We start from the raw sequence: 23,948 nt of genomic DNA, 5'->3' as shown, positions 1-23,948 counted from the left end.
CGGACACCATCCCGAACCACAGGAAGGCTGGCTGAGTGGAAATTCTACAACTAGAAGGAAAGAGAAAAGCACACTGAGACTCAGAGGAGGTGCGGAAGTAAAGTGCAGAGGTACAAAGGCGCACGCGGAAAGGGCTGGCAACTGAGGACACAGTTGTCTTTTTCAATCGGGAGGGAGACACAAGCTCCCGATGGTCCTGAGCTCCAGTTCTGGGCGAGTCTCTGGGGACCCAGACTCATACAGGGAGAAACTGGACTGTCTGGCATCGGGTGGAACTCAAGGGCGGCTTTCTCTCAGAGGTACTTGCAGCGAATACCGAGGATCACTGAGGCCCAGGGCCTCTTAGGGCAGGACTGAGGATCAGCCATAGCTGTTTTCTCCGCCCAGTTGATTCTCCAAGACCCCGCCCCACCCAAGCTGTGGGCAGAGGCTTTTGCATATGAAAAGGCTGGTGCTTTGCAATCTAAAATTACCTAACAAACTGCAGCTGGGTCAGAGAGACCCAGAACATCCAAAAGAAAGCCCAAGGCCCCGCAGCAGCTTGTATTGCCTCACAGCTGGGCCTCATCTGGGCACCTCAAACCCCAAACAAAGAAAAGGAATCTGCAGATCTCTCTGTAGCTCCTGCGGGGTAGCCTCCGACAGAGGCTAAATTAGCACCTCCTTAGATCCAAGAGCCAGTGTACCCAGTGGTCAGAGTGGGACCAACCAGATTACAACTGGTGAGACCCTCCATAAATCTAGTGAGACCCACGAGGATATGAAAAAGGACCAACTAGAAATTAAGCATACACTGACTGAAATAAAGAATATTATACAGAGATCCAACAGCAGACTAGAGGATCCCAAGAATCAAGTCAAAGATTTGAAATACGAAGAAGCAAAAAAACACCCAACCGGAAAAACAAAAAGAATCCAAAAATATGAAGATAGTGTAAGGAGCCTCTGGGACAACTTCAAGCGTACCAACATCCGAATTATGGGGGTGCCAGAAGAAGAGAGAGAGCAAGATATTGAAAACCTATTTGAAGAAATAATGACAGAAAACTTCCCCTACCTGGTGAAAGAAATAGACTTACAAATCCAGGAAGCGCAGAGAACCCCAAACAAAAGGAATCCAAAGAGGACCACACCAAGACACATCATAATTAAAATGCCAAGAGCAAAAGATAAAGAGAGAATCTTAAAAGGAGCAAGAGAAAAACAGTCAGTTACTTACAACGGAGTACCCATATGACTGTCAGCTGATTTCTCAATAGAAACTATGCAGGCCAGAAGAGAGTGGCAAGAAATATTCAAAGTGATGAATACCAAGAACCTACAACCAAGATTACTTTACCCAGCAAAGCTATCATTCAGAATTGAAGGTCAGATAAAGAGCTTCACAGATAAGAAAAAGCTAAAGGAGTTCATCACCACCAAACCAGCATTATATGAAATGCTGAAAGGTATCCTTTAAGAAGAGGAAGAAGAAGAAAAAGGTAAAGATACAAATTATGAACAACAAATACATATCTATCAACAAGTGAATCTAAAAGTCAAGTTGAATAAATAATCTGATGAACAGAATAAACTGGTGAATAGAATCAGGGGCATAGAAAGGGAGTGGACTGACTATTCTCGAGGGGGAAGGGAGTGTGAGGGGTGCAGGAAGAGACTGGGGGAAAAAATCGTACACCTATGGATGAGGGCAGAGGGTGGAGTGGGAACCGGATGGAGGGGAGCTATGGGGGGGTGGGGGGGGAGAGAAACAACTGTAATAATTTGAACAATAAAGATTTAATTAAAAAAAAAAAAAGAAATGCCTTGGGTTGGTGGCTAAGAGGTCTCTGGAGATTGTGGTGAGAACAACTGCAGAGGAGATGCTGATGGAAGAGAGATGCTTACTAGGTTATATGTGACAATTACAGCCTCCCGCCCTGGGTGTGGCTGGGTGGAAGGGGTGTGTCTTGTGCATGCGTACACACATACATACATTTGTGGGCACTACTGGAGGGCACATGGTATCTAAATAGCTGCTGGGTTGTCCTCGTTTTCTACTAATAATTTCATCATGTTTGCGTATTTTTAAAAGTTTATTCGTATCTGTGCTCCACTAAATCAGTAACTGCAACCCATGAAAATGAAGCAGAAAATGAGAAGCCAAGACAATGAGGAGCCTTCATAGCTAAAGCTGGTTTTCAAAACCAGAAGTGCATAGTTCTCAGGGCTGCATCAGGCATGGGACAGCACAAAAGGGATATGAAGGTTTGGAAGTGAAGGAACCGGGAAGCAAAAATTGTTGTGCCCAGTGGTTCTGACTGTCAGATGCTCTAGCACGTGTGCCTGTGCAGTGAGGTGCCTGATGTGAGGAGGTGCTACCACATGTACACATCCACCCAGGCACTGTTCCTTCCTCTTCCCCTGCGTCTCCTACTCTCCCTGGGCTTCTAGAGGAGACGGGTACCCGTGGAACACATGGCTTTACCTGATGAGGAGGAGTCTGTCCTTTTCAGATGGGTGGTCATCCAGCCACTGGGAGAAGCGTGCATGGGACCACTCTGCCCTCTGAAGGTTGAAACACAGTTAGAGAAGTGCATACACATTCTTCAGTAAATGGCACAAGTACTGGTTCAAAAAGTGCTCTCAAGGCTTCCCAAGGTGAAATCAGCTCCTACGCCTGCCTTAGGGAAGGTGGCTCAGCCCTTGGGGCACCTTCCTAACTCCCAAGGAGCCCTTTGGATTTGCCAATTGAAGGTGGACCAGCAAAAGAAATAGGGTTTCTATCAAAAAAGCTTTATGAACATAAATTACTTGTCATTAGTATTTAAAGGGCTAATTCTGGATTCATCAGGTACTTCTTACACTGCAGAGCAATGGGAATTTCCCTTCCTTAGTGATTTGCTGCTGAGACAGAAATCCATGACTAAAAAGGACAGAGAAGGCCAGGAATGCATTCAGTGAGGAGGGCACTGTACTCATGAAGAGGGAAGACTCTGCACAGGATTGTGGCTTTCCTGTGTTACCTGGAAGGGGGATTTCAGCTCAGCGGGTGCTCTCGTGAACAAAAACTGAATAATGATGCTGAATGGAATAGTGTCCCCCAGAGCAGGACTACTGGCCACGTGTTCACTTGTCTGGAAGAGCAGGGGTCTGCAAGAGGAAAAAGTGGATGTTACTTCATGCATTCAACACTGAAAGAGGTGATTTGATGGAAAAGTAATAATAGCATATTAACATAGGATAGAACAGCATAGGAGTATAACAATACAATAGAAGAAGGAATAACAGCATTCTTTCTAAACTGGTCAATTCTTAACCATTTCTTAACCCCACATTCCGCCTGGACATACACGTGCAGCACACACTCTGGCAGGCTAACCTGCCTCCAACTTGCCCCCTCTCCCAGGCAGTTGCAAGCCTAGCACAGGTAGCAGTCATCTGCAGCTCACTCTGTAGTTCATGTGGGGTGTCCTGGGCAGGACACAGGTGGTAGATGACCTTGGCCTGCAATGCCAGAAGGCCCCAGAGCCAACATATTAGGTCAACTTTAGACCATATTGAAGCACCTCCTCCACAAGTCACATCCTCAAGGGACAGACTCATCAGGCACTCATCCTCCACTCTAGTCATGGCCAGTCCTCATAGCCCACTGGCCTGGGAATGAATCACTCCCACTGACGGGTCAACAGCAATCAAGGCCCAACTACAACAGGAGGGTGCACACAGCACAAACAGGGGTGGGGTGTGCACCTGAAATGCCCAGCACAGCTGACTGAGGAGGCTGTGCCACTGAGCCTTACAGGACCACTCTACTAAGACTGGGAGACATAGTAGCTCTACCTAATATGTAAAAATTAATATTAGGAGGCTGCCAAAATGAGGAGATAAAGAAACTTGTCCCAAATGAAAGAATTGAACAAAACTTCAGAAAAAGAACTCAAAAAAAGAGAGAGAGAGAGAAGTACAAATAGGTTGTTACAGAAAGTCATGGATGTAAAGTGCAGCATAGGAAATATAGTCAATAATATTCTATGGGTACCAGATTTATGGGGGTGATCACTTCATAAGTTATATAAATGTCCAATCACTGAGTTGTATACCTGAAATTAATATAATACTGTATGCCAACTGTTATTGAAAAAATAAAAAATTATTTTTTAAAAAGAACCTGAAAAAAATGTTCACAGGATACCATTTGAAGCCCATGAAATTTTTATCTCTTCAGGTACTCCAAACTCTCTCTTTGGGTCAAAGTAGGCTCCAGTTACCTACATACTTGAACCATATCCTCACAGCCTCTCTTGAGTTATTTTTATTTGGCATGACCCTAAGTTCCTGGGGTCCCCAAGAGGTGCTGTCTTAAAGGTCTCTGGAAGCTGACCCTGGTTGGAATGAGGATGAGGCTGCATCCAGCTCCACTTCCCACAGACTGGAGACCTCTTGTCCCAGCAGGGGAAGCTGAAAGTTCATGCAGCCCAAGGTCCCTGCGTGCTCAGCAGCAGGCGTTCCCAGGTAGCTCCCTGGAACTGCAGGTGGAGCATGTGGCCCACCAGCCTGCTTACTGCACCATTGACAAGATGCTCCCACATCTGAGCTGTAACAGGGGAAGAAGCAGTGGGGACGGGGTCCCTCCACTGGGTCACAGGCTCACTGCACGCTGGGAGGCCTGGGAGGCCACTCTGAGGGTGTGGGGAGAAGGGGAACTCATGCCTTCACTTCTCTCCCTGCTGACCCTGGTTCTGTGCTCTGCCCCTGTCCCCAGAAGAGCCCACTCTTGCCTGTGCCACATGACAGGGTAGGATTCATCTTGATCCTAGCTCATGAGACAGGGAGACCTAGGCGGTCGGTCCTGCATGACGGTCTCTGACTTACTGAAGGACAGCCCTATGGAATCCTTTCTGCCTCAACAACAGGAAAATAATCAAGAATTTCGGTCCCCATCTCTCTTGGTGCTCCCTATATGAAGTCCCATGTAAAAGGACTTCCAAATTAAATACTAAGAAACACTGAACTTTCTTATAGGAATAGGTATATTTCCTTCCTTCTGAAAATGAGAATTTCATAGCTGATTCTGTTTCTCTTTTATCCTTGGCTTCAGGAACTTTAAAGTCAAATAGGAAACTTACCTATAGTAATTAAATTAGCTTTATGGTTTGAATATCTGTGTTCTCCTTCCATATATTCTTGATGCAAACTGCAAATGATACAATGGCCAAAAAGAAGGGAAGGAGGGAGGGAGACAGGGAGAAAGGAACGGTCTGCAATATGCGACCTCGCAGGCTGACAGATATGAGATTGCTGGCTGAGATGCCTGCAGAGGCCAGGTCTGGTAAAACCCAGCTCACTTTAAAATGGGATCTTTTAGTCAATCACCTGTCCCTTTGGAGCTCTGAGTCACTGCAGTTATTTTTCTGCCAAGACCAAATCTTCGCCCCTGCCACTCACAGGACTGCTAAACAGCCATAGAAAGCACAACTAAATCTGATTCGAGATTATGCATCACTGGCATGATTAACTGTACACATCAAATGCAGACATTTCTGGTGCTTTTTAAAGAGTCTGACAGACACAGCATGAAAACCTCCCTTCTCCCTGAATCCAAGTGGAATTTGAAATACCAGCAATTTAAAAAATAAATCACCATCTGAGATAATATAAGGAACAAAAGGAGGTTAATTAAGGTGTTACAAAACACTGGTACCCCAAATGCCACAATGTCATTCTTAGAGAAAAAGAAATAATAGAACTTTCAAGGTTAAACTTTACAGCCAGCAGGTAGTCTTAACTAATCAAGTATTGGGTCTCATTAGAAAAAGCTGCATTTTTCGTAAGGGAGCTCCACAGTGAAGTGACTCATAGCTGGAAGTCTTCTGTTAAGGACAATTACAAAGTGAAGAAAGACAATAGTCCTGCTGCTCCTATGTGCACACTCAACATTAGGGGTGGCCCATCCCCCTGCCACCACCTCAGTCCAACACTTTTGTGAAGGGCCTGGGAAGGTAGCAGGACCACCAAGACTGTGCACCGAGATCTGGAACCGGCACAGAAATGAGAGGTGGTAGGAGGAGACACAATTCCCCTGCCCAGGACAACTGAGGGCCTTCTGAGAGAAGGGAGGGATGGAGACCCAACAGGGGCCATGTGTATCCCAGAAGAGAGAGAAACAGGGGGGCTGATGACGAGGAGTGAGGAGGGCTGGATGTAGAGAGATTAGAGGTTCCTTTCTTAGGTCCAGACTGTCAATCCAGCAGACCAGGTTGAAGAGGAGGTGAGGGTTTCAGGCCAACTTTCTATAGAAAAGGGTACACTGGGCTCGAGGTTCCTGATGCATCTCCTAGAAGCCTGTATGTGGCCTAAGACAGTGAAATGGGGCATTTCATAGGGAAAGTTCCCACGGGGGGCGGGGTGTGTGTGGGGTGTGTGTGTGTGTGTGTGTGTGTGTGTGTGTGTGTGTGTGTGATTCTCTTAAATTTTCTGACATTTTCCTGGATGGTTGTGGAAGCACTCAAATGCAGCTCTAAGACCAGAATACAAACACAAGGGAACTTCTGGAATAAGAAGTGGTGGTTACAAGCACAGCTTTGGAACCAGGCAGCCCTGCTGCTGAAACACAGCTCTGCAATTCAGATGTGCTGCCCTGGCAACGTACCTCCTCTCAGCCTCAGCTGCCTCAAGGGGGTCATACCTGACTCGCAAGTGTTGTGAGGGTGAAATGAGAAAATAGCAATACAACACTGAGCACAGGATTAGCATAAAGTAAATGATTAAAAGTGATTTCTAGAATTAAAACGATAATAAACTAAAAATCTACTCCTGCATGTTGACTGGGTGCTCCTCGCACTGCCAAGAGTATTGGCAAACAACAAACCAAGCCCCAGATGCGCTGCCTTCTGGTTACGATGCTGACATCTAAACTTGGAGGTAAGAACCTAAAAACCTTGGGAAATAGCTATTTCAGGGGATGAGTTGACCAGTCCCAGATTCAAAAGTGGAAAGAAAGAACAGAACACATTTGGGGGTCCTCATGCTAAAAGTGCTAAAAATGGCAGCTGCCGGGAGGGCTGCCATTCAGCTCTCAAACACGCAGCACGGAGGGCTGGGATTAAGCAGCAGGTGCTCAGCAATACCAACTGTAGACACGAGAAACCTGCACCATGCCCACAACCAGAAACAGTTGATATGAACATTCTAGAGTTACTGATGGTTTCCTTCTTCCCAGGACCTCATCACAACACCCATCACAACAGCCCACATCGCCTGCAGCTTTTCCTGCTCTTCCAGCAAACCTAACACAGCTTCTAGCAGAGCGGCTGGGGACAAACTTTAGGGGCAAAGCTGATCCCTGCAGAGGAAAGATGGTGGTGGCTGCCTGAAGGCAGGCCTGGTCTCTAGCAGGTGAAAGGCACGCAGTCCCTGTTCTGCCCTTTGCCTCACAAAGATCTGCACTGAGAAGGTCTAGGGTCAGAGTTCTCTAGCCCCTGGCCAGGTGGAGCTCTGCCTCTCTGCTGTAGAGACAGAAATCACCCAGGCAAATCCCTGTGGGCGGCTTTCTAAGGCAGCAGAAAATCATATATGCCACGTTCATGTGCTCCCTGGGACCCTAACGGAGACAGTAAAATGTAAATGTATGCAAGAAGCTTGCTGGCTGAATTAAACAGTCCACTAATATTACTGTCAAGAAAGTGCCCTACGACAGATGGCTGTGTGATGGGGGAGGGCGCCTGCTGAAGCGTGCGTGTGTGTGTGTGTGTGTGTGTGTGTGTGTGTGTGTGTGTGTGTTAGAGACATAGAGATAGAGATAGAGATAGAGACAGAGACAGACAGAGACAGAGACAGAGATAGAGATAGAGATAGAGAGATAGAGAGGCCCTGGGGTCTGCTCTGCAGGCTCTCTGGCCGGCACTTGCAAAGGGCCCACTACCCTCTCCTGCAGCCACTGCCACTAACTCAGACCAAGGCCCAATCTGCTGAGTGTGGATCGTATGGCTGCCCATTACTCCTGTCTCCCAGCCTCACACACATTGCATAATGTTTCAGTGTATTTATATTATTTTTTAGCTCCCTTGTTATTTTAAAATAGGGACAAATGCAAGAAGGATTTTAACATATATTGACTTTTCTGACTACAACTATGAAACCAAGACAGAAAATTTGAAAAGTATAAAAAAACCTTTAAAGGAAAAATCACTAGTGATGATCCTACTATCTGAAGATATCATTTTGATGTTTATCATTCTTGGCTTTTCCTCTATACATACACACACATGCACACAGACACACACACATTATTATTTAAAAACGAGTGGCCCAGTGCACAGATTTGTACACAGTGAAAGGAAATTAACTGAAATATTTTAATATCGCTATTTGCCCTTTCTCTATAATACAAGTGCCAACCAAATTCATGATCAACAATGACAGATAGAAACACATGTGTGCTATTGGCGCCAGCGAGTCAACCTAGCCTTTTATGTACCTACTAGAGGCCCAGTGCACAAAAATTTGTGCACTCGGGGGGGAAGGGGGGGGTCCCTCAGCCCAGACTGTGCCCTCTCGCAGTCTGGGACCCCTTGGGAGATAATGACCTGCTGGCTTAGGCCCGCTCCCGGGTGGCAGAGGGCAGGCCCAATCCCTAGGTGCAGCCCCTGGTCGGGCTCAGAGCAGGGCCGATTGGGGAGTTGGGGCGCCGCCCCCTGTCATGCACAGAGCAGGGTGGATTGGGAGGTTGCGATGCCACCCTCAGTCATGCTCAGGGTAGGGCCGATTGGGGGGTTGGGGCACCGCCCCCTGTCACACTCAAGGCAGGGTCGATAGGGAGGTTGTGGCGCCACCGCCTGTCACGCACAGAGCAGGGCCCATCAGGGGGTTGGGGTGCTGCCTCCTGTCACTCACAGAGCAGGGCCCATCAGGGGGGTTGGGGCTCCGTACCCTGTCACGCACATAGCAGGGTCGATCAGGGGGCTGGGGAGCTCCCCCCTGTCACGCACAGAGCAGGGCCCATCAGGGGGTTGAGGAGCTCCCCCCTGTCACTCACAGAGTAGGGGCGATAGGGGAGTTGGGGCACCGCCCCCTGTCACACACAGAGCAGGGCGGATCAGGGGGTTGGGGCGCTGCCCTCTATTACCCACAGAGCAGGGCCGATCAGGGGGTTTGGGCGCTGCCCCCTGTCACGCTGATCCTGGTGCTGGGAGGCCTCGCGGCTCCGCTGATCCCGGTGCTAGGAGGCATATTACCCTTTTACTATATAGAATAGAGGCCTGGTGCACGTGTGGGGGCCGGCTGGTTTGCCCTGAAGGGTGTCCTGGATCAGGGTGGGGGTCCCCACTGGGATGCCTGGCCAGCCTGGGTGAGGGGATGATGGCTGTTTGCAGCTGGTCACACACCCTTCAGGGTGGGGGTCCCCACTGGGGTGCCTGGCCAGTCTGGGTGAGAGGCTGAGGGCTGTTTTCAGGCTGGCGGGTGACGGAAGCTCCCGACCGCTCCTTTTTTTCTTTTTCTTTTTTATTCTGGGCCAGCTTTAGCTCTGAGGCTCCAGCTCTTAGGCCTCCGCTCCTGAAAGCAGGTATCTGGTTTGTTTAGGTTCTATAATCGAAACTCTGTATCAACTCCAGCTCTGAGATCCCGGGCTCGCTGAAAGCAGGTTTCTGGGGTTTTGTTTACCTTCTATATTCGTTACAATGTTTTTTAAACTGCAAGCTCAGAGGCCTGAAGCGGCAGGCGGAGAACGTTGGAGTCCTCCGTCACTGAAGCAAGCAAGCCTCATGTTAGTTTCAAGCTGCCTGGCTGCCGGCCGCCATCTTGGCTGGCAGTTAATTTGCATATCGCCCTGATTAGCCAATGGGAAGGGTAGCGGTCGTACGCCAATTACCATGTTTCTCTTTTATTAGATAGGATAATAATAAAAGCATAATATGCTAATTAGACTGGGTGTCCTTCCAGATGAAGCCCAGGTCCCAGGGGCCAGAGGGAAGCTGGTGCTGGCAGCCAAGGGAAGAAAGGCCTACTCTTGCACGAATTTTGTGCATCGGGCCTCTAGTACAGAATAAACTTGCTTAATTAGACCTGCCTTCTGATTTAGCTAAACTTTTTCCAGCACAGTAAAGCACCCCTACCTCTCTTTCAGGTAATTGTCAGCAACATAGCAGTAAATAACAACACAAAGCAGATTATTATTGTCGATCACGCAGGGAGAACAAAGGGTAACATATTTAAGTGCAGCAGTGTTTGACTATATTCTGCACAGTGAGAAAACCTGAAGTCATTTTCAAGGTCCACCATTTCTTCTTTTCAGTCAGGTCAAGTTTCTAAGCTTCGTAAATCTCCGTTTTCCGCTAATGAAAAGAAAATAGAATTCCACCGTGTCTCCTATCTACCTACTCGAGGACTTCTGTGAGGATCAAATGAGATGAGGCACGGGAAAATGCTTCACAGACATTTGGTTAAACTGGAAAATGTTTGCACCTGGCTATATAGCAAGTTGTGTTCCTGGGCTGAAGAAACTCCAAGGAGGCTAGTCACTACGGAGAGGAAGCTGGGCATTGCTACATGACATCATTACCTGGGGCCCACAGCTACCGTTTCCGGTCTGGGCTGTGGGACACATTTTGTGCCATGGGGTCTTGGCAGCATGGCTGCGATTTGGTGGTGTGTCGCCCCGGGGTGGTGGCAGGGCCTGTGTCCCTCTTGGGGGAAGCCAATGTTGGTTTGTCAGCGCCAGGTCCATGGTGCCGTTTATTTTTAAATGGCCAGTGCGCATCATGGCAGCTCCTGAGTTGAGCATCTGGCCCCTAGTGGTCAGTGCAATTCATAGCTACTGGCCAGTCATCTGGTCGCTTAAGCTTTTATATATAGATAGTAGGGATCATATCACACATACTGTTTAGTAATCTGTCACTTCATTTCATGATGCACTGGGAAGTATTTTTCATATTATTAGTTATTAACTAACAATACAAATTGCTTATTGTTGCATGTATTTGATCCACTGAACATGACCTATATTATTTGGCCAATCTCCTACCGACCGCCATTCCACTGATTCAGAACGTTTTGGGAAAAGAGATCCTGAACGAGAGCCAAGCCAGTTCTATACATGGCACTGGATAATGCCTATTCCTTGTCACAACCCACAGCACAGATGGGAAGATTAACAAGAGTGGGCCCTTTCATTGCAACTGCTCAGAACTAATTTTGAATTAGAGATAGATCTCTGACAAGTTTTTGCAGGGAGGCAAATAGAGGGCCTACAATTGAGATACTGGAATGAAGGTTACTCTGTACTGATGTATTACACTCTAGAAGGGATTTGGTAGACCCCTCCAAACAGGTCAGCTTCCATAAGCCAATTCTCTCCATGTGACAACTGTGGAGAAGCCTGCGGCAGGGACAAGGGCTTTTCCAACATTTATAGCAGTGGTTCTCAACCTGTGGTCTCAACTCCTTTGGCGGTCGAACGACCCTTTCACAGGGGTCGCCTAAGACCATCCTGTATATCAGATATTTATATTACGATTCATAACAGTAGCAACATTACAATTATGAAGTAGCAAAGAAAATAATTTTATGGTTGGGTCACAACATGAGGAACTGTATTTAAAGGGCCAGAAGGTTGAGAACCACTGATTTATAGGCAGAGGCAGTGGTGCATACTGACATCTCTCAAAAGATGGGACCTAAAACATTCTTTGCAGACTAGAACTAGATTTGACCTCAGAATACAGTATGCTTTCATTTTATTTCCTGATCCTGTTAATCCTAAAATCTTTATCAAATGGTTGTCCAAGTCCTATCAGTTGAAAAAATGCTAAGACCTATTCAATAGATTTTTGTGGATTCAATATGACTGTTGAAATATATTGGCAGATAGAAAACTCTGTTAGAATTTTTCACTGAATTCAAGTTTGGGAGAATGCTCCGTAGATAAGATACAATCCTATATAATAATAGAGAAACATGGTAATTAACCGTAGCTCCGACATGCTTCCCATTGGCTAATCAGGGCGATATGCTAATTAACTGCCAACCAAGATGGCGGCCGGCAGCCAGGCAGCTGAAACAAACAGGAGGCTTGCTTGCTCCAGTGATGGAGGAAGCCAAGGTTCCCCGCCTGCCGCTGCCGGCCTCTGAGCTTGCACTCTAAGAACAATGTTGCAATTATAAAAGTTAAACAAAACCCAGAAACCTGCTTTGGGCCAGCCAGGCTTCAGCCAGCAGGACCACAACAGTGTTTCAATTATAGAACCCAAACAAACCCAGATCCCTGCTTTCTGCAGCCGAGGTCTCAGAGCTGCAGCCGGGCCTCAGAGCTAAAGCCGGCTCTCAGCTCCAGTGACAGCCATAGAAGGTAAATAAATCCCAGAATAAAAAAGAAAAAAGAAAAAAAGGAGAAGTTGGGAGCTTCAGTCGCCTGCCAGCCTGACAATGGCCCTCAGTCCCTCACCCAGACTGGCCAGGTACCCCAGTGGGGACCCCCACCCTGAAGGGTGTGTGACCAGCTGCAAACAGCCATCATCCCCTCATCCAGGCTGGCCAGGCACCCCAGTGGGAACCCCCACCCTGAAGGGGGTGCGGGCAGCCTGAAAATGGCCCTCAGCCCCTCACCCAGACTGGCCAGGCACCCAGTGGGGACCCCCATCATGAAGCAACAAGATGGCGGCTAATTTGCATACTGAAGGCGGGCGGCAGCGGGCAAGGCTGTCCACGGTCCGGGACCCGGATCCATGTCCTGGCGGGCGGGGGGCAGCGCTTGAGGTTGTCCACAGTCTGGGACCCGGATCCGTGACCTGGCGGGCAGGGGGCAGCGCTTGAGGGTGTCCGCAGTCTGGGACCCGGATCCGTGATCTGGCGGGCAGGGGGCAGTGCTTGAGGCTGTCCACGGAACCAAGACACGGATCTGTGACCCTGCCAGGCGGGGGGCAGTGCTTGAGGCTGTCCGTGGTCCCGGGACCCGGATCCATGACCCTGCTGGGCGGGGGGCAGTGCTTGAGGCTGTCCGCGGTCCCTGGACCCGGATGCATGACCCTTCCCGGCAGGGTGGCGCTCGTACAGGGGCAGATCGGCCGGGGTTGGGCAGGGCACGACACCTAGCTTCCACCCAGCCCCAGTCACTCTGGGCAGGTGAGCAGCGCAGAGAGCCTCTGGACTGGGGAGGCAGGCCGGTGGAGGGCGGACTGTACTCCCCACATGGCGGTGGTGACAGCTGTGAGCGCGCCAAGCGGAGCCTGCAGGCTGAGCTGAAGTAGCACCTGCAGGCCATCAGCGCCCAGGAGTGGCTGCGCAAGATCCGCCTCCTGGCCCAGAAGGTGCAAGATCGCAGGGACAGCCACCGTGGTGGAACAGACTGACGTCCTCCTGGCCGCACCACGGGGGTTTGCGGATCTGCAAAGCCAGAGGCCTCCGGTGTGCACATCCCCTCTTGGCGTGCGAACATCCCCCAGCACACTGTCATCCTCCCGCGCCTGCAACAGTTGCAAACCAAGGCGTACACAAGTTCCCCCCGCCTCTCCACCACACTTCCATCAACCCAGCATGCCTAACACCCCCACAGGATGTGCACACATCCCCTCTGATGCGCTCATGTCCTTTGGAGAGTGTCTGGGTGTTCTGGGTGCTGAGGGTGGGCGCCTGTGAGATGACAGTGAGAGGGCGGAGTGGTGATGCCCTGTTCCCATGGAGGCCAGTGCAGCTAAGAGATCACCTCTAAGGGGTTAATGCAGGTGCTGAGGCAGAGCAGATGCAGACAGACATACCTCGTGGGCGCGGGCGGCCCTCGCTGAGGTGCCTTCGGTCAGTGTTCAAGATCAAGAACCCATAGGCGGAGAGGAATTCCGTCCTCTCAGTGAAACAGTGAGATAGTTGGGGTGACTGTAGAGGAGGAATGTGCACTTTGGGTGCCAGCACCCATGAGCAAAGGCTGCCCTGACTGAGCCTCGCTTGCTTGGGGCCTAGCGCACTCCTGCCAGGCAGCGGGTGACAAGGCGTGCTTTTCCAAATTAATGAGAGAAAACGTTGATTCTCCTGCCGCCCACGAAGGTGGAAAGTGAAGTGGGGAGACATGTGGGGAGTGAGCGAGGTTCCCTGTCTGGGGGTTCCAAATCTGCTGTTGGTTTCTTTCACCGCTGACTAGAGATATACAGGGTGTCCCCCAAAAATGTATACACACTTTGAATACCTACTAATTCCAATGGTTTTAAGCATAAGAAAGAAACAACAATAGAGCTGTTATCTGTTAAAAGTGTGGGCACAAACAGGTAGCTGGACATTCCTGGAGGGGTCTCAGATTGGAGAGGGTGAAGGCCAGACTGAGGGGCCCTCCCCCACCCCCCCCCCACCCACAGTGCACGAATTTCGTGCAACGGGCTACTAGTCTATCTATATAAAAGGCTAATATGCTAAGTGTCCCTCCCACCATCCGACTGGTCGCTATGACGCACACTGACCACAAGGGGGCAGATGCTCAATGCAGGAGCCTGCCAAGCTGCAGTGACTTGGCAGCAGTGGTTCTTGGGTGATGCACCCCGGAACCAGAGAGGAGGGAGCCTGATTCCTCATGGGCCATGTGATTCCACCTTCGACTGTGGGTTAAGTTGTTGCTGGGCACTGTCAGCCACAAACCTGGTTTACTGCACACTTGCGTTTGCGTTCCACACCCTGTACGGCCTGTACGACAGCAACTTTGCAGAGTGCCCTCTCGCACTCCAGGACCCCTCGGGGGATGTTGGAGAGCTGGTTTCAGCCTAATCCCCGCAGGCCAGGCCAAGGGGCCCCACCTGCCAGTGGTACCCTGCTCACTCTGCAGACACCAAGAGGGACCACAGAGGTTGGCTCCAGGGCACGTCATGCCCGTCTTGCCCAGTCCCACCCCCCAGCCACCTTCTAATCAATTTCCTTTCAATGTGCACAAATCCGTGCACTGGGTCATTAGTTATTATATAAGTGCTGAGGAAGCTCAGGTACACCAGAATCCCAGGAGAAGAGGGCATAAATCTTCATAGTTGTAGAAAGGAGCAAACCCTACTGCTGTTACTAGAGCAGCTAAATTGGAAGTGCTAAGCTTCCTGTGAGAAAGGTGAGAAACTGCTGGATGCAAACCATTAGTGAGTCATGAAAGCATTTAGTGGGTTAAAATAATCAAATAAAAAGGAAATGTCAGAGCATATCACACGTAAGAATAATGACTGCTTCATGACACATGAGTGGGCATGTGTGTCATGTGTGGGTCTGAGTATGCCTGCATGTTTGCACGCAAATCGATGCCAGACTGTGATACAGAATAACTCTTACTGTAAGTCATGGTCAAAAGTTTGAAACCCAATTAGATTGACTATTGTTCCATGAGAGAAACTAGAAATAAAAAACAGGCTTTTTTTTTTATTATACATTGATCAATCATTATTTTTTTTTTATAAATAGGTACTAGAACAGTGGTTCTCAACCTGTGGGTTGCGACCCCTTTGGGGGTCGAACGACCCTTTTACAGGGGTCGCCTAAGACCGTCGGAAAACACATATATAATTACATATTGTTTTTGTGATTAATCACTATGCTTTATGTTCAATTTGTAACAATGAAATTGGGGGTCACCACAGCATGAGGAACTGTATTAAAGGGCTGCGGCATTAGGAAGGTTGAGAACCACTGTACTAGAAGGTGTCACTATTCAAACTAAAATGATCCTTCAAAGTCCTCTTCTCATATGAGAATCTTAAGTGACTGTTTTAACAGAATTGGTCTTATGTAAAACCCTTATATCACCATACTGTGACACAATTTTTTTTTCTTAAACTGATTTTTAAAGATAGGAGAGGAGAGGGAGAGAGACAAAGAAACATTGATATGAGAGCAAAACATCGATTGGCTCCCTCCTGCACACTTCCTACTGGGGATTGAGCCCCACAGCCCAGGCATATGCCCTGGCCGGGAATCGAACAGGACTCCCTCTTCAATCAACAACCTTAAGTTCTCATATCTCAAGTGACATTACACCTGAATTTCCTTATTATCAAAAACTTGGATGAAATAAGAGAGAAAAATGATTATTTAAAGGACGTATTGCTTATTGATTACTCTAGTTTCCAGTACTGAGTCCATTTTTAGAAAGCCACATGACTAGACTCTCCTTTTTTGTTTTTAATGTATTTTCTAAAAAAAATATTTTCCTTTGTGACTGGACTCTCTTACTTTATCTTCATAGAAATACATTCAAAGACCATTATATAGGGTGGGGCAAAAATAAGTTTACAGTTTTTCATATGGAAAATAATAATAAATAATGCAAGAATAAATTCTGTGTTTTGCATACTCATAGCTATAAACCTATTTTTGCCCCACCCTGTATGCTGTTGGACATTATGGATAGTTTATATGAAGGCTTCTCATCTGGTATGCCATGGCCACAAAATAGTGATAAATATTATGGTGATCCCCTCAGCACTCAGGGATGGTAAGATACCATCTGAATGTATACATTTTCTCTGTGTGCCACGATGTGAAAAAGTTTGGGAAGTGATGGCTTATTGAAAAAATAGCCACAGGAACATCTTATCCTCTATAATCTGTGATTGAAGATACCAGTTATCATGCACTGGAACTCAAAATTCCTTAAAATCTGAGTTGGTAAAAAACCTATCTAAGCATTCAGCACTGAAAAGTATTTTTCCTTAAATTGGTATATTCTTACATTATGAGTATGAATTAACTCACTGTTTTTCTTTTTTAACTGATTTTTAGAAAGCTCAATTCTAAATTTTGTGCTCAACTATACTAGTTATCTTCAGTTTAACTACATTTCATCACTAAACACTTCTTTTAATATTCAATAGTTTTGTTATAGAATGTAACCTATGACCTACTTATAGAAGTAGATTGGATTGAGAGTGATGAATGAATGAAAATTTCAGAAAAAGATGTCTATATAATTATGAACTGTCTGGTATTGTTCAATATACTTCTGTAAAAATGGAATTAAAAAATTCCCCTAGAAAGAACATAATCAAATTTACCATCTCAATCTTGTGAATTGTAACTCAAAATAACACACACACACACACACACACACACACACACACACACTCATTAGTCACTGCATATAATTCTATACAAGTTTCTGGTTTGCATAACTTTTGAGATGAACCATAGGAAACTGCCATTGTTGTAGTTCACAAAGGAGTTAAATGTTGGCAATTTCATACAGCTAAACAGGATATATCTGCAAATAGATATGGATATATTAACAGCAATAACAGGATTATGTCTCACCTAAATGACCTCAGCATTCGATAGGACTTTCCTAAATCAGATACTCTTCTGCAGAACGGACCCACAGCCATCTCCATCTGAAATATAAGAAGAAAGCACTCATAGCTTTTAATGCCAGAATCCTAAGGTGAACTGGAGATACACCTGGATCATAGAAAGTTGTAGCTTGCACTAAATTTAATTTTATCTTGACCGTGAGGCAAGTTTTAAAAGTCAATCAAATTTATTAAAAGATAAGAACTTAGATAACTTTTGTGCTTATTTAGTAAAGGGCATAAAATGAGACGATTCCTTCAAGAAAATACAAAAATATTTTTGGTTATGTAAGAGGAGAAAGTTTAGACCTTTTCTCCATTAAAAAGATCAGAAAAAGGAAGGTGTGAAGACTGACTTTGTGCCTATATTGTAAGTAGGCATAACAAGCTCTTTTATATTAAATATAAATAATGACAATTTTTACCAGGCTGGCTCAAGTGATTAACGCACGGACTCTGGAGGGAGCACATCTGTGTAAGAATTCCAGTCTTCAATGACTACTGTGTGGCCCTAAACTTAAACTCTAAGTTCCAGGTTTCTCATCTTTCAAGCAGAGATAAGATCTACTTCATATAATTATTCAGATAAATAGATAATTCCACACATGCACAGTGCCTTACATATATAGTAAGTCTCTTTAAATGTTGGCAATTATTGTCAGTATTTTTAAAACTTTTCTTCATTTATATGCTTAGTAAATTTGCATTCAGACAATAGTTTAGCAACTATTGGTTTCACTTCTCTTTATTTTCCTCCTTTGATTGGAAATTTTACTTGTCAGTAATTGGAGATTTAGGCTACCTGCTCTTTACCTACCAATTGCATATGCAAAGTGTTTGCATATGTGGCACTCAGAGGATGCTGTCTCTCCACTCCTGGTATAAAGAGGACCCTCCAGTAAAGGATGGGTTAGAAAATAGTTGAGTACAAGGCTGCTCCCTGGTAATGCAGCATCTTTCTTCAAGAAAAACATGCAAAAGGAAAGTGGGGGCTTCCATCCTGCTGGCCATTCTTCTGAAAAACTGTTCAAATCTCCTTGTCATTGGAAGACCATGGAGACCTAACCAATCCCTATTTTGAGAAAGATTTTTGATTCCCAATCCATTGCAGACAACAAGCTAGACATGGGGATGAGAAGATGAATGAGACTGTCTTGCTTTCTCAAATTTAGCAAAGAAGGGGATATATTTATCTAAATGATATAATCATTACTCAAAAATCCCAAGGAAGATGTGTGTGTACACATATATGCACATATATACATACATACATACACAAGCATACAATGATGATTATTCAGCAAAATGACACGTGGTATCAAATGTATGAACTGAGTGTCAGGGGAGAACTGGAGGGCAGGGCTCTTCATAAGGTCGTGAGGGTGACTTCTGAGCAGGTGAATTTCTCTCTCTTTTTTTGGTTAATCCTCACTGGAGGATTTTTTCCCATTGATTTTTAGAGAGAATAGAAGGGAGAGAGACAGAGAGAGAAATTGATTGCCTTTGTACTCGCCCCAACCAGGGCCACAGACCAAGCCTGCAACCAGGGTATATACCCTTGACTAGAATCAAACCCGGGACCCGTTAGTCCCCAGGCCCATGCTCTTTCCACTGAGCCAAACTAGCTAGGGCTGAATTTCTCTCTTAACACAGACACAGAGTATACACTAGAGCAGTGATGGCGGACCTTTTGAGCTCGGCATGTCAGCATTTTGAAAAGCCCTAACTTAACTCTGGTGCCGTGTCACATATAGAAAGTTTTTGATATGTGCAACCATAGTAAAACAAAGACTTATATTTTTGGTATTTATTTTATATATTTAAGTGCCATTTAACAAAGAAAAATCAACCAAAAAAATGAGTTTGCGTGTCAGAGGTGACATAGGTTCACCATCACTGCACTAGAGGAAAGCTCCATTTTGAAAAACTTGCTAAAATAGAGAAGAATAAATGAAAAGATTCTTGCCAACAATGCAAAACAGAGCAGCTTTGAGCTGGTGCTCAACTCAAAGGACAGTGGGTGGTGGGCTGTGTGTCTGTTCTCTGTGGGAGTTCCTAGTTTTCTTCAGAATGTGTCATTTACTTTACACTGAGCACAAAGGAAAAGTATGATTATCATCTATCTGAGTTGGTAATTCCAGTCATGTACCTGTGTGCACGCGCGCGTGTGTGTATGTGTGCACGCACGTGCGCGGGTATATATGTTTTTTACAGACTGAAATTATGTGAAGTATTTTTCATAAAAGCAAATAAGTGGCTGCAGGGAAAAATCCTATCTAATAAAAGAGAAACATGGTAATTGGCGTACAACCGCTACCCTTCCCATTGGCTAATCAGGGCGATATGCAAATTAACTGCCAGCCAAGATGGCGGCCGGCAGCCAGGCAGCTTGAAACTAACATGAGGCTTGCTTGTTTCAGTGATGGAGGACTCCAACGTTCCCCGCCTGCCGCTGCCAGCCTCTGAGCTGCAACTCTAAGCAACTATGTAACAAATATAGAAGCTAAGCAAAACCCCAGAAACCTGCTTTAGTCCGCTGGGCTTCAGCCAGCAGGATCGCAACATTGTAAGCAAAGGCCAGAAACCTACTTTCAGCAGCGGAGGCCTAAGAGCTGGAGCCAAGCCTCAAAGCTAAAGCTGGCCCAGAATAAAAAAAAGAAAAAGAAAAAAAGGAGTGGTTGGGAGCTTCAGTCACCCGCCAGCCTGAAAACAGCCCTCAGCCCCTCACCCAGACTGGCCAGGCACCCCAGTGGGGACCCCCACCCTGAAGGGTGTGTGACCAGCTGCAAACAGCCATCATCCCCTCACCCAGGCTGGCCAGGCACCCCAGTGGGGACCCCCACCCAGATCCAGCACACCTTTCAGGGCAAACCAGCCGGCCCCCACCCGTGCACCAGGCCTCTACCCTATATAGTAAAAGGGTAATATGCCTCCCAGCACCGGGATCAGCGGAGCAGCGAGGCCTCCCGGCACTGGGATCAGCGTGACAGGGGGCAGCGCCCAAACCCCCTGATCGCCCTGCGGCTCTGTGTGTGACAGAGGGCGGGGCCACAACCTCCCTATCCACCCTGCTCTGTTCATGACAGGGGAAGGCGCCCCAACCCCCTGATCGGCCCTGCTCTGTGCCTGATAGAAGGGAGCTCCCCAACCCCCTGATCGCCCTGCGGCTGTGTGTGTGACAGGGTGCAGCGCCCGAACCCCCTGATCAGCCCTGCTCTGTGAGTGACAGGGGGCAGTGCCCCAACCCCGATTGGCCCTGCTCTGTGCATGACAGGGGGTGGTGCCGCAACCTCCCTATCGACCCTCCCTTGAGTGTGACAGGGGGCGGTGCCCCAATCCCCCAATCGGCCCTACCCTGAGCGTGACTGAGGGTGGCATCACAACCTCCCGATCGCCCTGCTCTGTGCATGACAGGGGGCGGCGCCCCAACTCCCCAATCGGCCCTGCTCTGAGCCCGACCAGGGGCTGCACCTAGGGATTGGGCCTGCCCTCTGCCACCCAGGAGCAGGCCTAAGCCAGCAGGTCGTTATCTCCCGAGGGGTCCCAGACTGCGAGAGGGCACAGGCCGGGCTGAGGGACCTCTCCTCCCCCCCCCCCGAGTGCACAAATTTTTGTGCACCGGGCCTCTAGTTACAATATAAAAGAATATGACCTCGTATGGCTGTGTAATCTATGATGATGCAGGAGATTTCTATGCCATAGGACAATTTCAAAATGTTAAGTGCTTAAAATTAATTTCTCATCCATACCCATTTTCTTCTGCCAGAATTCCATTAAATAATAAAGGCCATGTTTCTAAAGGGCAGAGTGTTACTCTGAGAGGAGGTGACCCTGCAATTAGCTGTGAATACAAAAATGGCATGTGCAACTGCCTCTTGTCAGCTCCCGTTTGGAGGGAATGGGCGGTCAGCTGCAGGCCCGGAGAACTAATTACATAGCTGCTCCTTCCCCACCACAGACATTTGGTTAACCACAGGGCATCTCTGGATGCTCCCAGGACTCACCTGCCCTGACACTGTTCATGAGAAATGGCAATAGGAATTAGAAGAGAAATTAGAATCTTGATTATCTTGTTTTGTTTTCTCAGTTTGTATTTCTAGGCAAAAAGTGAAACGTAGATATAAATGTTACTTCAAGGACACTAGAAGACCTATAAATAGAAACTGCTAGAAGTACCCCTGAGTACCTATTTTAATGGTAACACCAGCAGTCATCCATTCCCTCAGGCAGAAACAAAACAGAGAAGCAGAGGGAGTGGTGCTTCAGAGGACATTGTGGACAAGTCCCTGAAGGGATCCGGAATGAGCAGAGCCCCATGGCCTTGGACAAGTTAGTGCTTTCGACTGCTGTGTGATGAGTGTAGACACAGAGACCATGTGGTCACAGTAGGGAATTAATTACCTGTAGGAAACCACCTTGTGCTGTGACCTGATTCCTATGGGTCTGTGTGTTGGGTACTTCCTCACTATGAACCCTCCCCATGGCATCTTGCAACCACTTTCTCTTTCACCTGTGCAATGGTGTCAGTGGGGAGAAGTTAGGATTCCTAAAGAAATCTTTAAAATATATCATTATCTACCTTTGCAACTGGACCTTATGCTAAATAATCAGTATTCCCAAACATACTCCAGTGGTCTCTTCTTGAGCAATTTCTTTTTCTGTCATTTATGCCTGAATAGCAGGCATTTTTCTCACAAGAACTATTTTCAAACTCACAAAGAATTTGTGTATTCCTGATTCCAGTGGCCTCAATGGCTTTGTTTAATTTTTGAATACAGTTTCAATAATGAGGCAGTCTACGGCTTTCTAGTTCCTAGTTGACGCCCGTCATTAATATCAATGCCAGGGTGACGCTATTCAAGTGTTTTCACTGACCCCAGAAAAATACTTCCACCCAAGTACGATTCTGAAAGCTGAGGTACAACAACACATAATTGCAGTTGTGGTAAGACAGCAAATCAAATCAAATAAATACTCCAAATTCACTTTAACTTTTAAAATATGGGTGGGGGTGGGGGTAACAGCTGCATAATATTTGCCAAAATTACTCGTCACAAATATGATGATGGTAGTACTTCTACCTGTCTTTCCTGTGCCCACTACCCACAGGCCCAGGAAGCCATTCCCCAGGTCAATGGAGGGAAGTTCTAAAACCGGGGCACACTGTACAGGAGTGAACAAAGAAATCAGTACCATACAGACTGCGGCAACCAATGTCATTACAGGACTGGAACATATACTATTAACACTGAGGAAATGCTGTGTTGTGAATGCCTTTTCTCTATATACTTAAGAAATGAAAAACAAAGGATGCCTTAGAGCAGTGGTTCTCAACCTTCCTAATGCCGCGACCCTTTAATACAGTTCCTCATGTTGTGGTGACCCCCAACCATAAAATTATTTTCGTTGCTACTTCATAACTGTAATTTTGCTACTGTTATGAATCGTAATGTAAATATCTGATATGCAGGATGTATTTTCATTGTTACAAACTGACCATAATTAAAGCATAGTGATTAATCACAAAAACAATATGTAATTACATATGTGTTTTCCAATGGTCTTAGGCGACCCCTGTGAAAGGGACATTCGACTCCCAAAGGGGTTGCGACCCACAGGTTGAGAACCGCTGCTTTAGAGCATATAGGTGTTTCATTTACATAAAGGGAAGGAACCTCAGAAAACGTCTGGTTTACTGGGCAACATGTTTTAAAAAAAGAAGGAATGCCAAATAAAATTCGTAATGATGAAGTTTTAGCCCTGCCGTTGGATGCTATGCATTTTGAGCAGGTGCTTGCTGCAGTAGGAAGGGTCAAAAGACAACACTTTCCATCCTTCAAGACTCATAGGGAACATATTAAAATGAGAAGCAAAAACAAAAAGCGCCTTCTTCCTACAGCACTCTCCTCTGGCCATCTCTGCTGCCACTCTAATTGGACTTGAAGTGCTGCCTCCAGCAGAGTGACTCAAGAACCAGCTGGAGCAGAATGCAAATAAACTGGTGGGGGAGGGAGCTCATGGAGAGGAGGGGGAAGGGGAGGGGGAGGGGGAGGGGGGAGGGGGAGGGGGAGGGGAGGGGGGGGGGGAGGGGGGGGGGGGGGGGGGGGGGGGGGGGGAGGGGAGAGGAGGGGAGAGGAGAGGAGAGGAGAGGAGAGGAGAGGAGAGGAGAGGAGAGGAGAGGAAAGGAGAGGAGAGGAGAGGAGAGGAGAGGAGAGGAGTGGAGAGGAGAGGAGAGGAGAGGAGAGGAGAGGAGAGGAGAGGAGAGGAGAGGAGAGGAAAAGAAGGAACAAAATTAAGAAGGAAAGGGCAAAAGAAGAACAGGCACTCATTTGCGTATAGCTCATAACATCTTTAATAAATAAGAGCAGGTCTTGGTATGTCACTGTGTCTTCAGTTCAATAACAGTCTGTAAACCCAGTGAGGGACAAGTAAGACACTATTATATGTAATTCTCTTTAAGCTGAAGTTTGCCTATAATAACAAAGCAAAATGTGCAGGTGCCTGAGAAGGAAGCTTATAAAAATGGGAAAGGTTAAAGGAGCCACATTAATGATAACATTCATTTCTATTTTCTCGCTAAGGCTACCAAAGGCGCATTTCTCAAAGGAAGGCTCTTTACTGTGGTCTATTGATCTCAGGCGTATCATTTGGGGATAATGTTGACTTATTTCTAGA

General features: G+C 46.9%; 1 protein-coding gene across 4 annotated transcripts in view; it reads right to left on the bottom strand.

The window, feature by feature from the left end:
- Positions 1 to 23,948, bottom strand: part of COG5 (component of oligomeric golgi complex 5) — a 193,512-nt gene that overhangs the window by 9,071 nt on the left and 160,493 nt on the right. For 3 of the 4 annotated variants that reach the window (XM_036327526.1, XM_036327525.1, XM_036327527.1), the window contains 3 exons: positions 17,239 to 17,315; positions 3,006 to 3,132; positions 2,468 to 2,547 (listed from right to left, as the gene is read on the bottom strand). In XM_036327526.1, coding sequence (XP_036183419.1) covers positions 2,468 to 2,547; positions 3,006 to 3,132; positions 17,239 to 17,315 — 284 coding nt within the window. Of the gene's footprint in view, positions 1 to 2,463; positions 2,548 to 3,005; positions 3,133 to 17,238; positions 17,316 to 23,948 lie in introns of those variants that run through there. The other variant, XM_036327523.1, reaches the window with a different exon arrangement.

The sequence above is a fragment of the Myotis myotis genome, unplaced genomic scaffold (genome assembly GCF_014108235.1).
Source record: "Myotis myotis isolate mMyoMyo1 unplaced genomic scaffold, mMyoMyo1.p scaffold_m19_p_11, whole genome shotgun sequence".
NCBI classification, from domain to species: domain Eukaryota; kingdom Metazoa; phylum Chordata; class Mammalia; order Chiroptera; family Vespertilionidae; genus Myotis; species Myotis myotis.
This window is presented reverse-complemented; position numbering and strand designations above follow the sequence as displayed.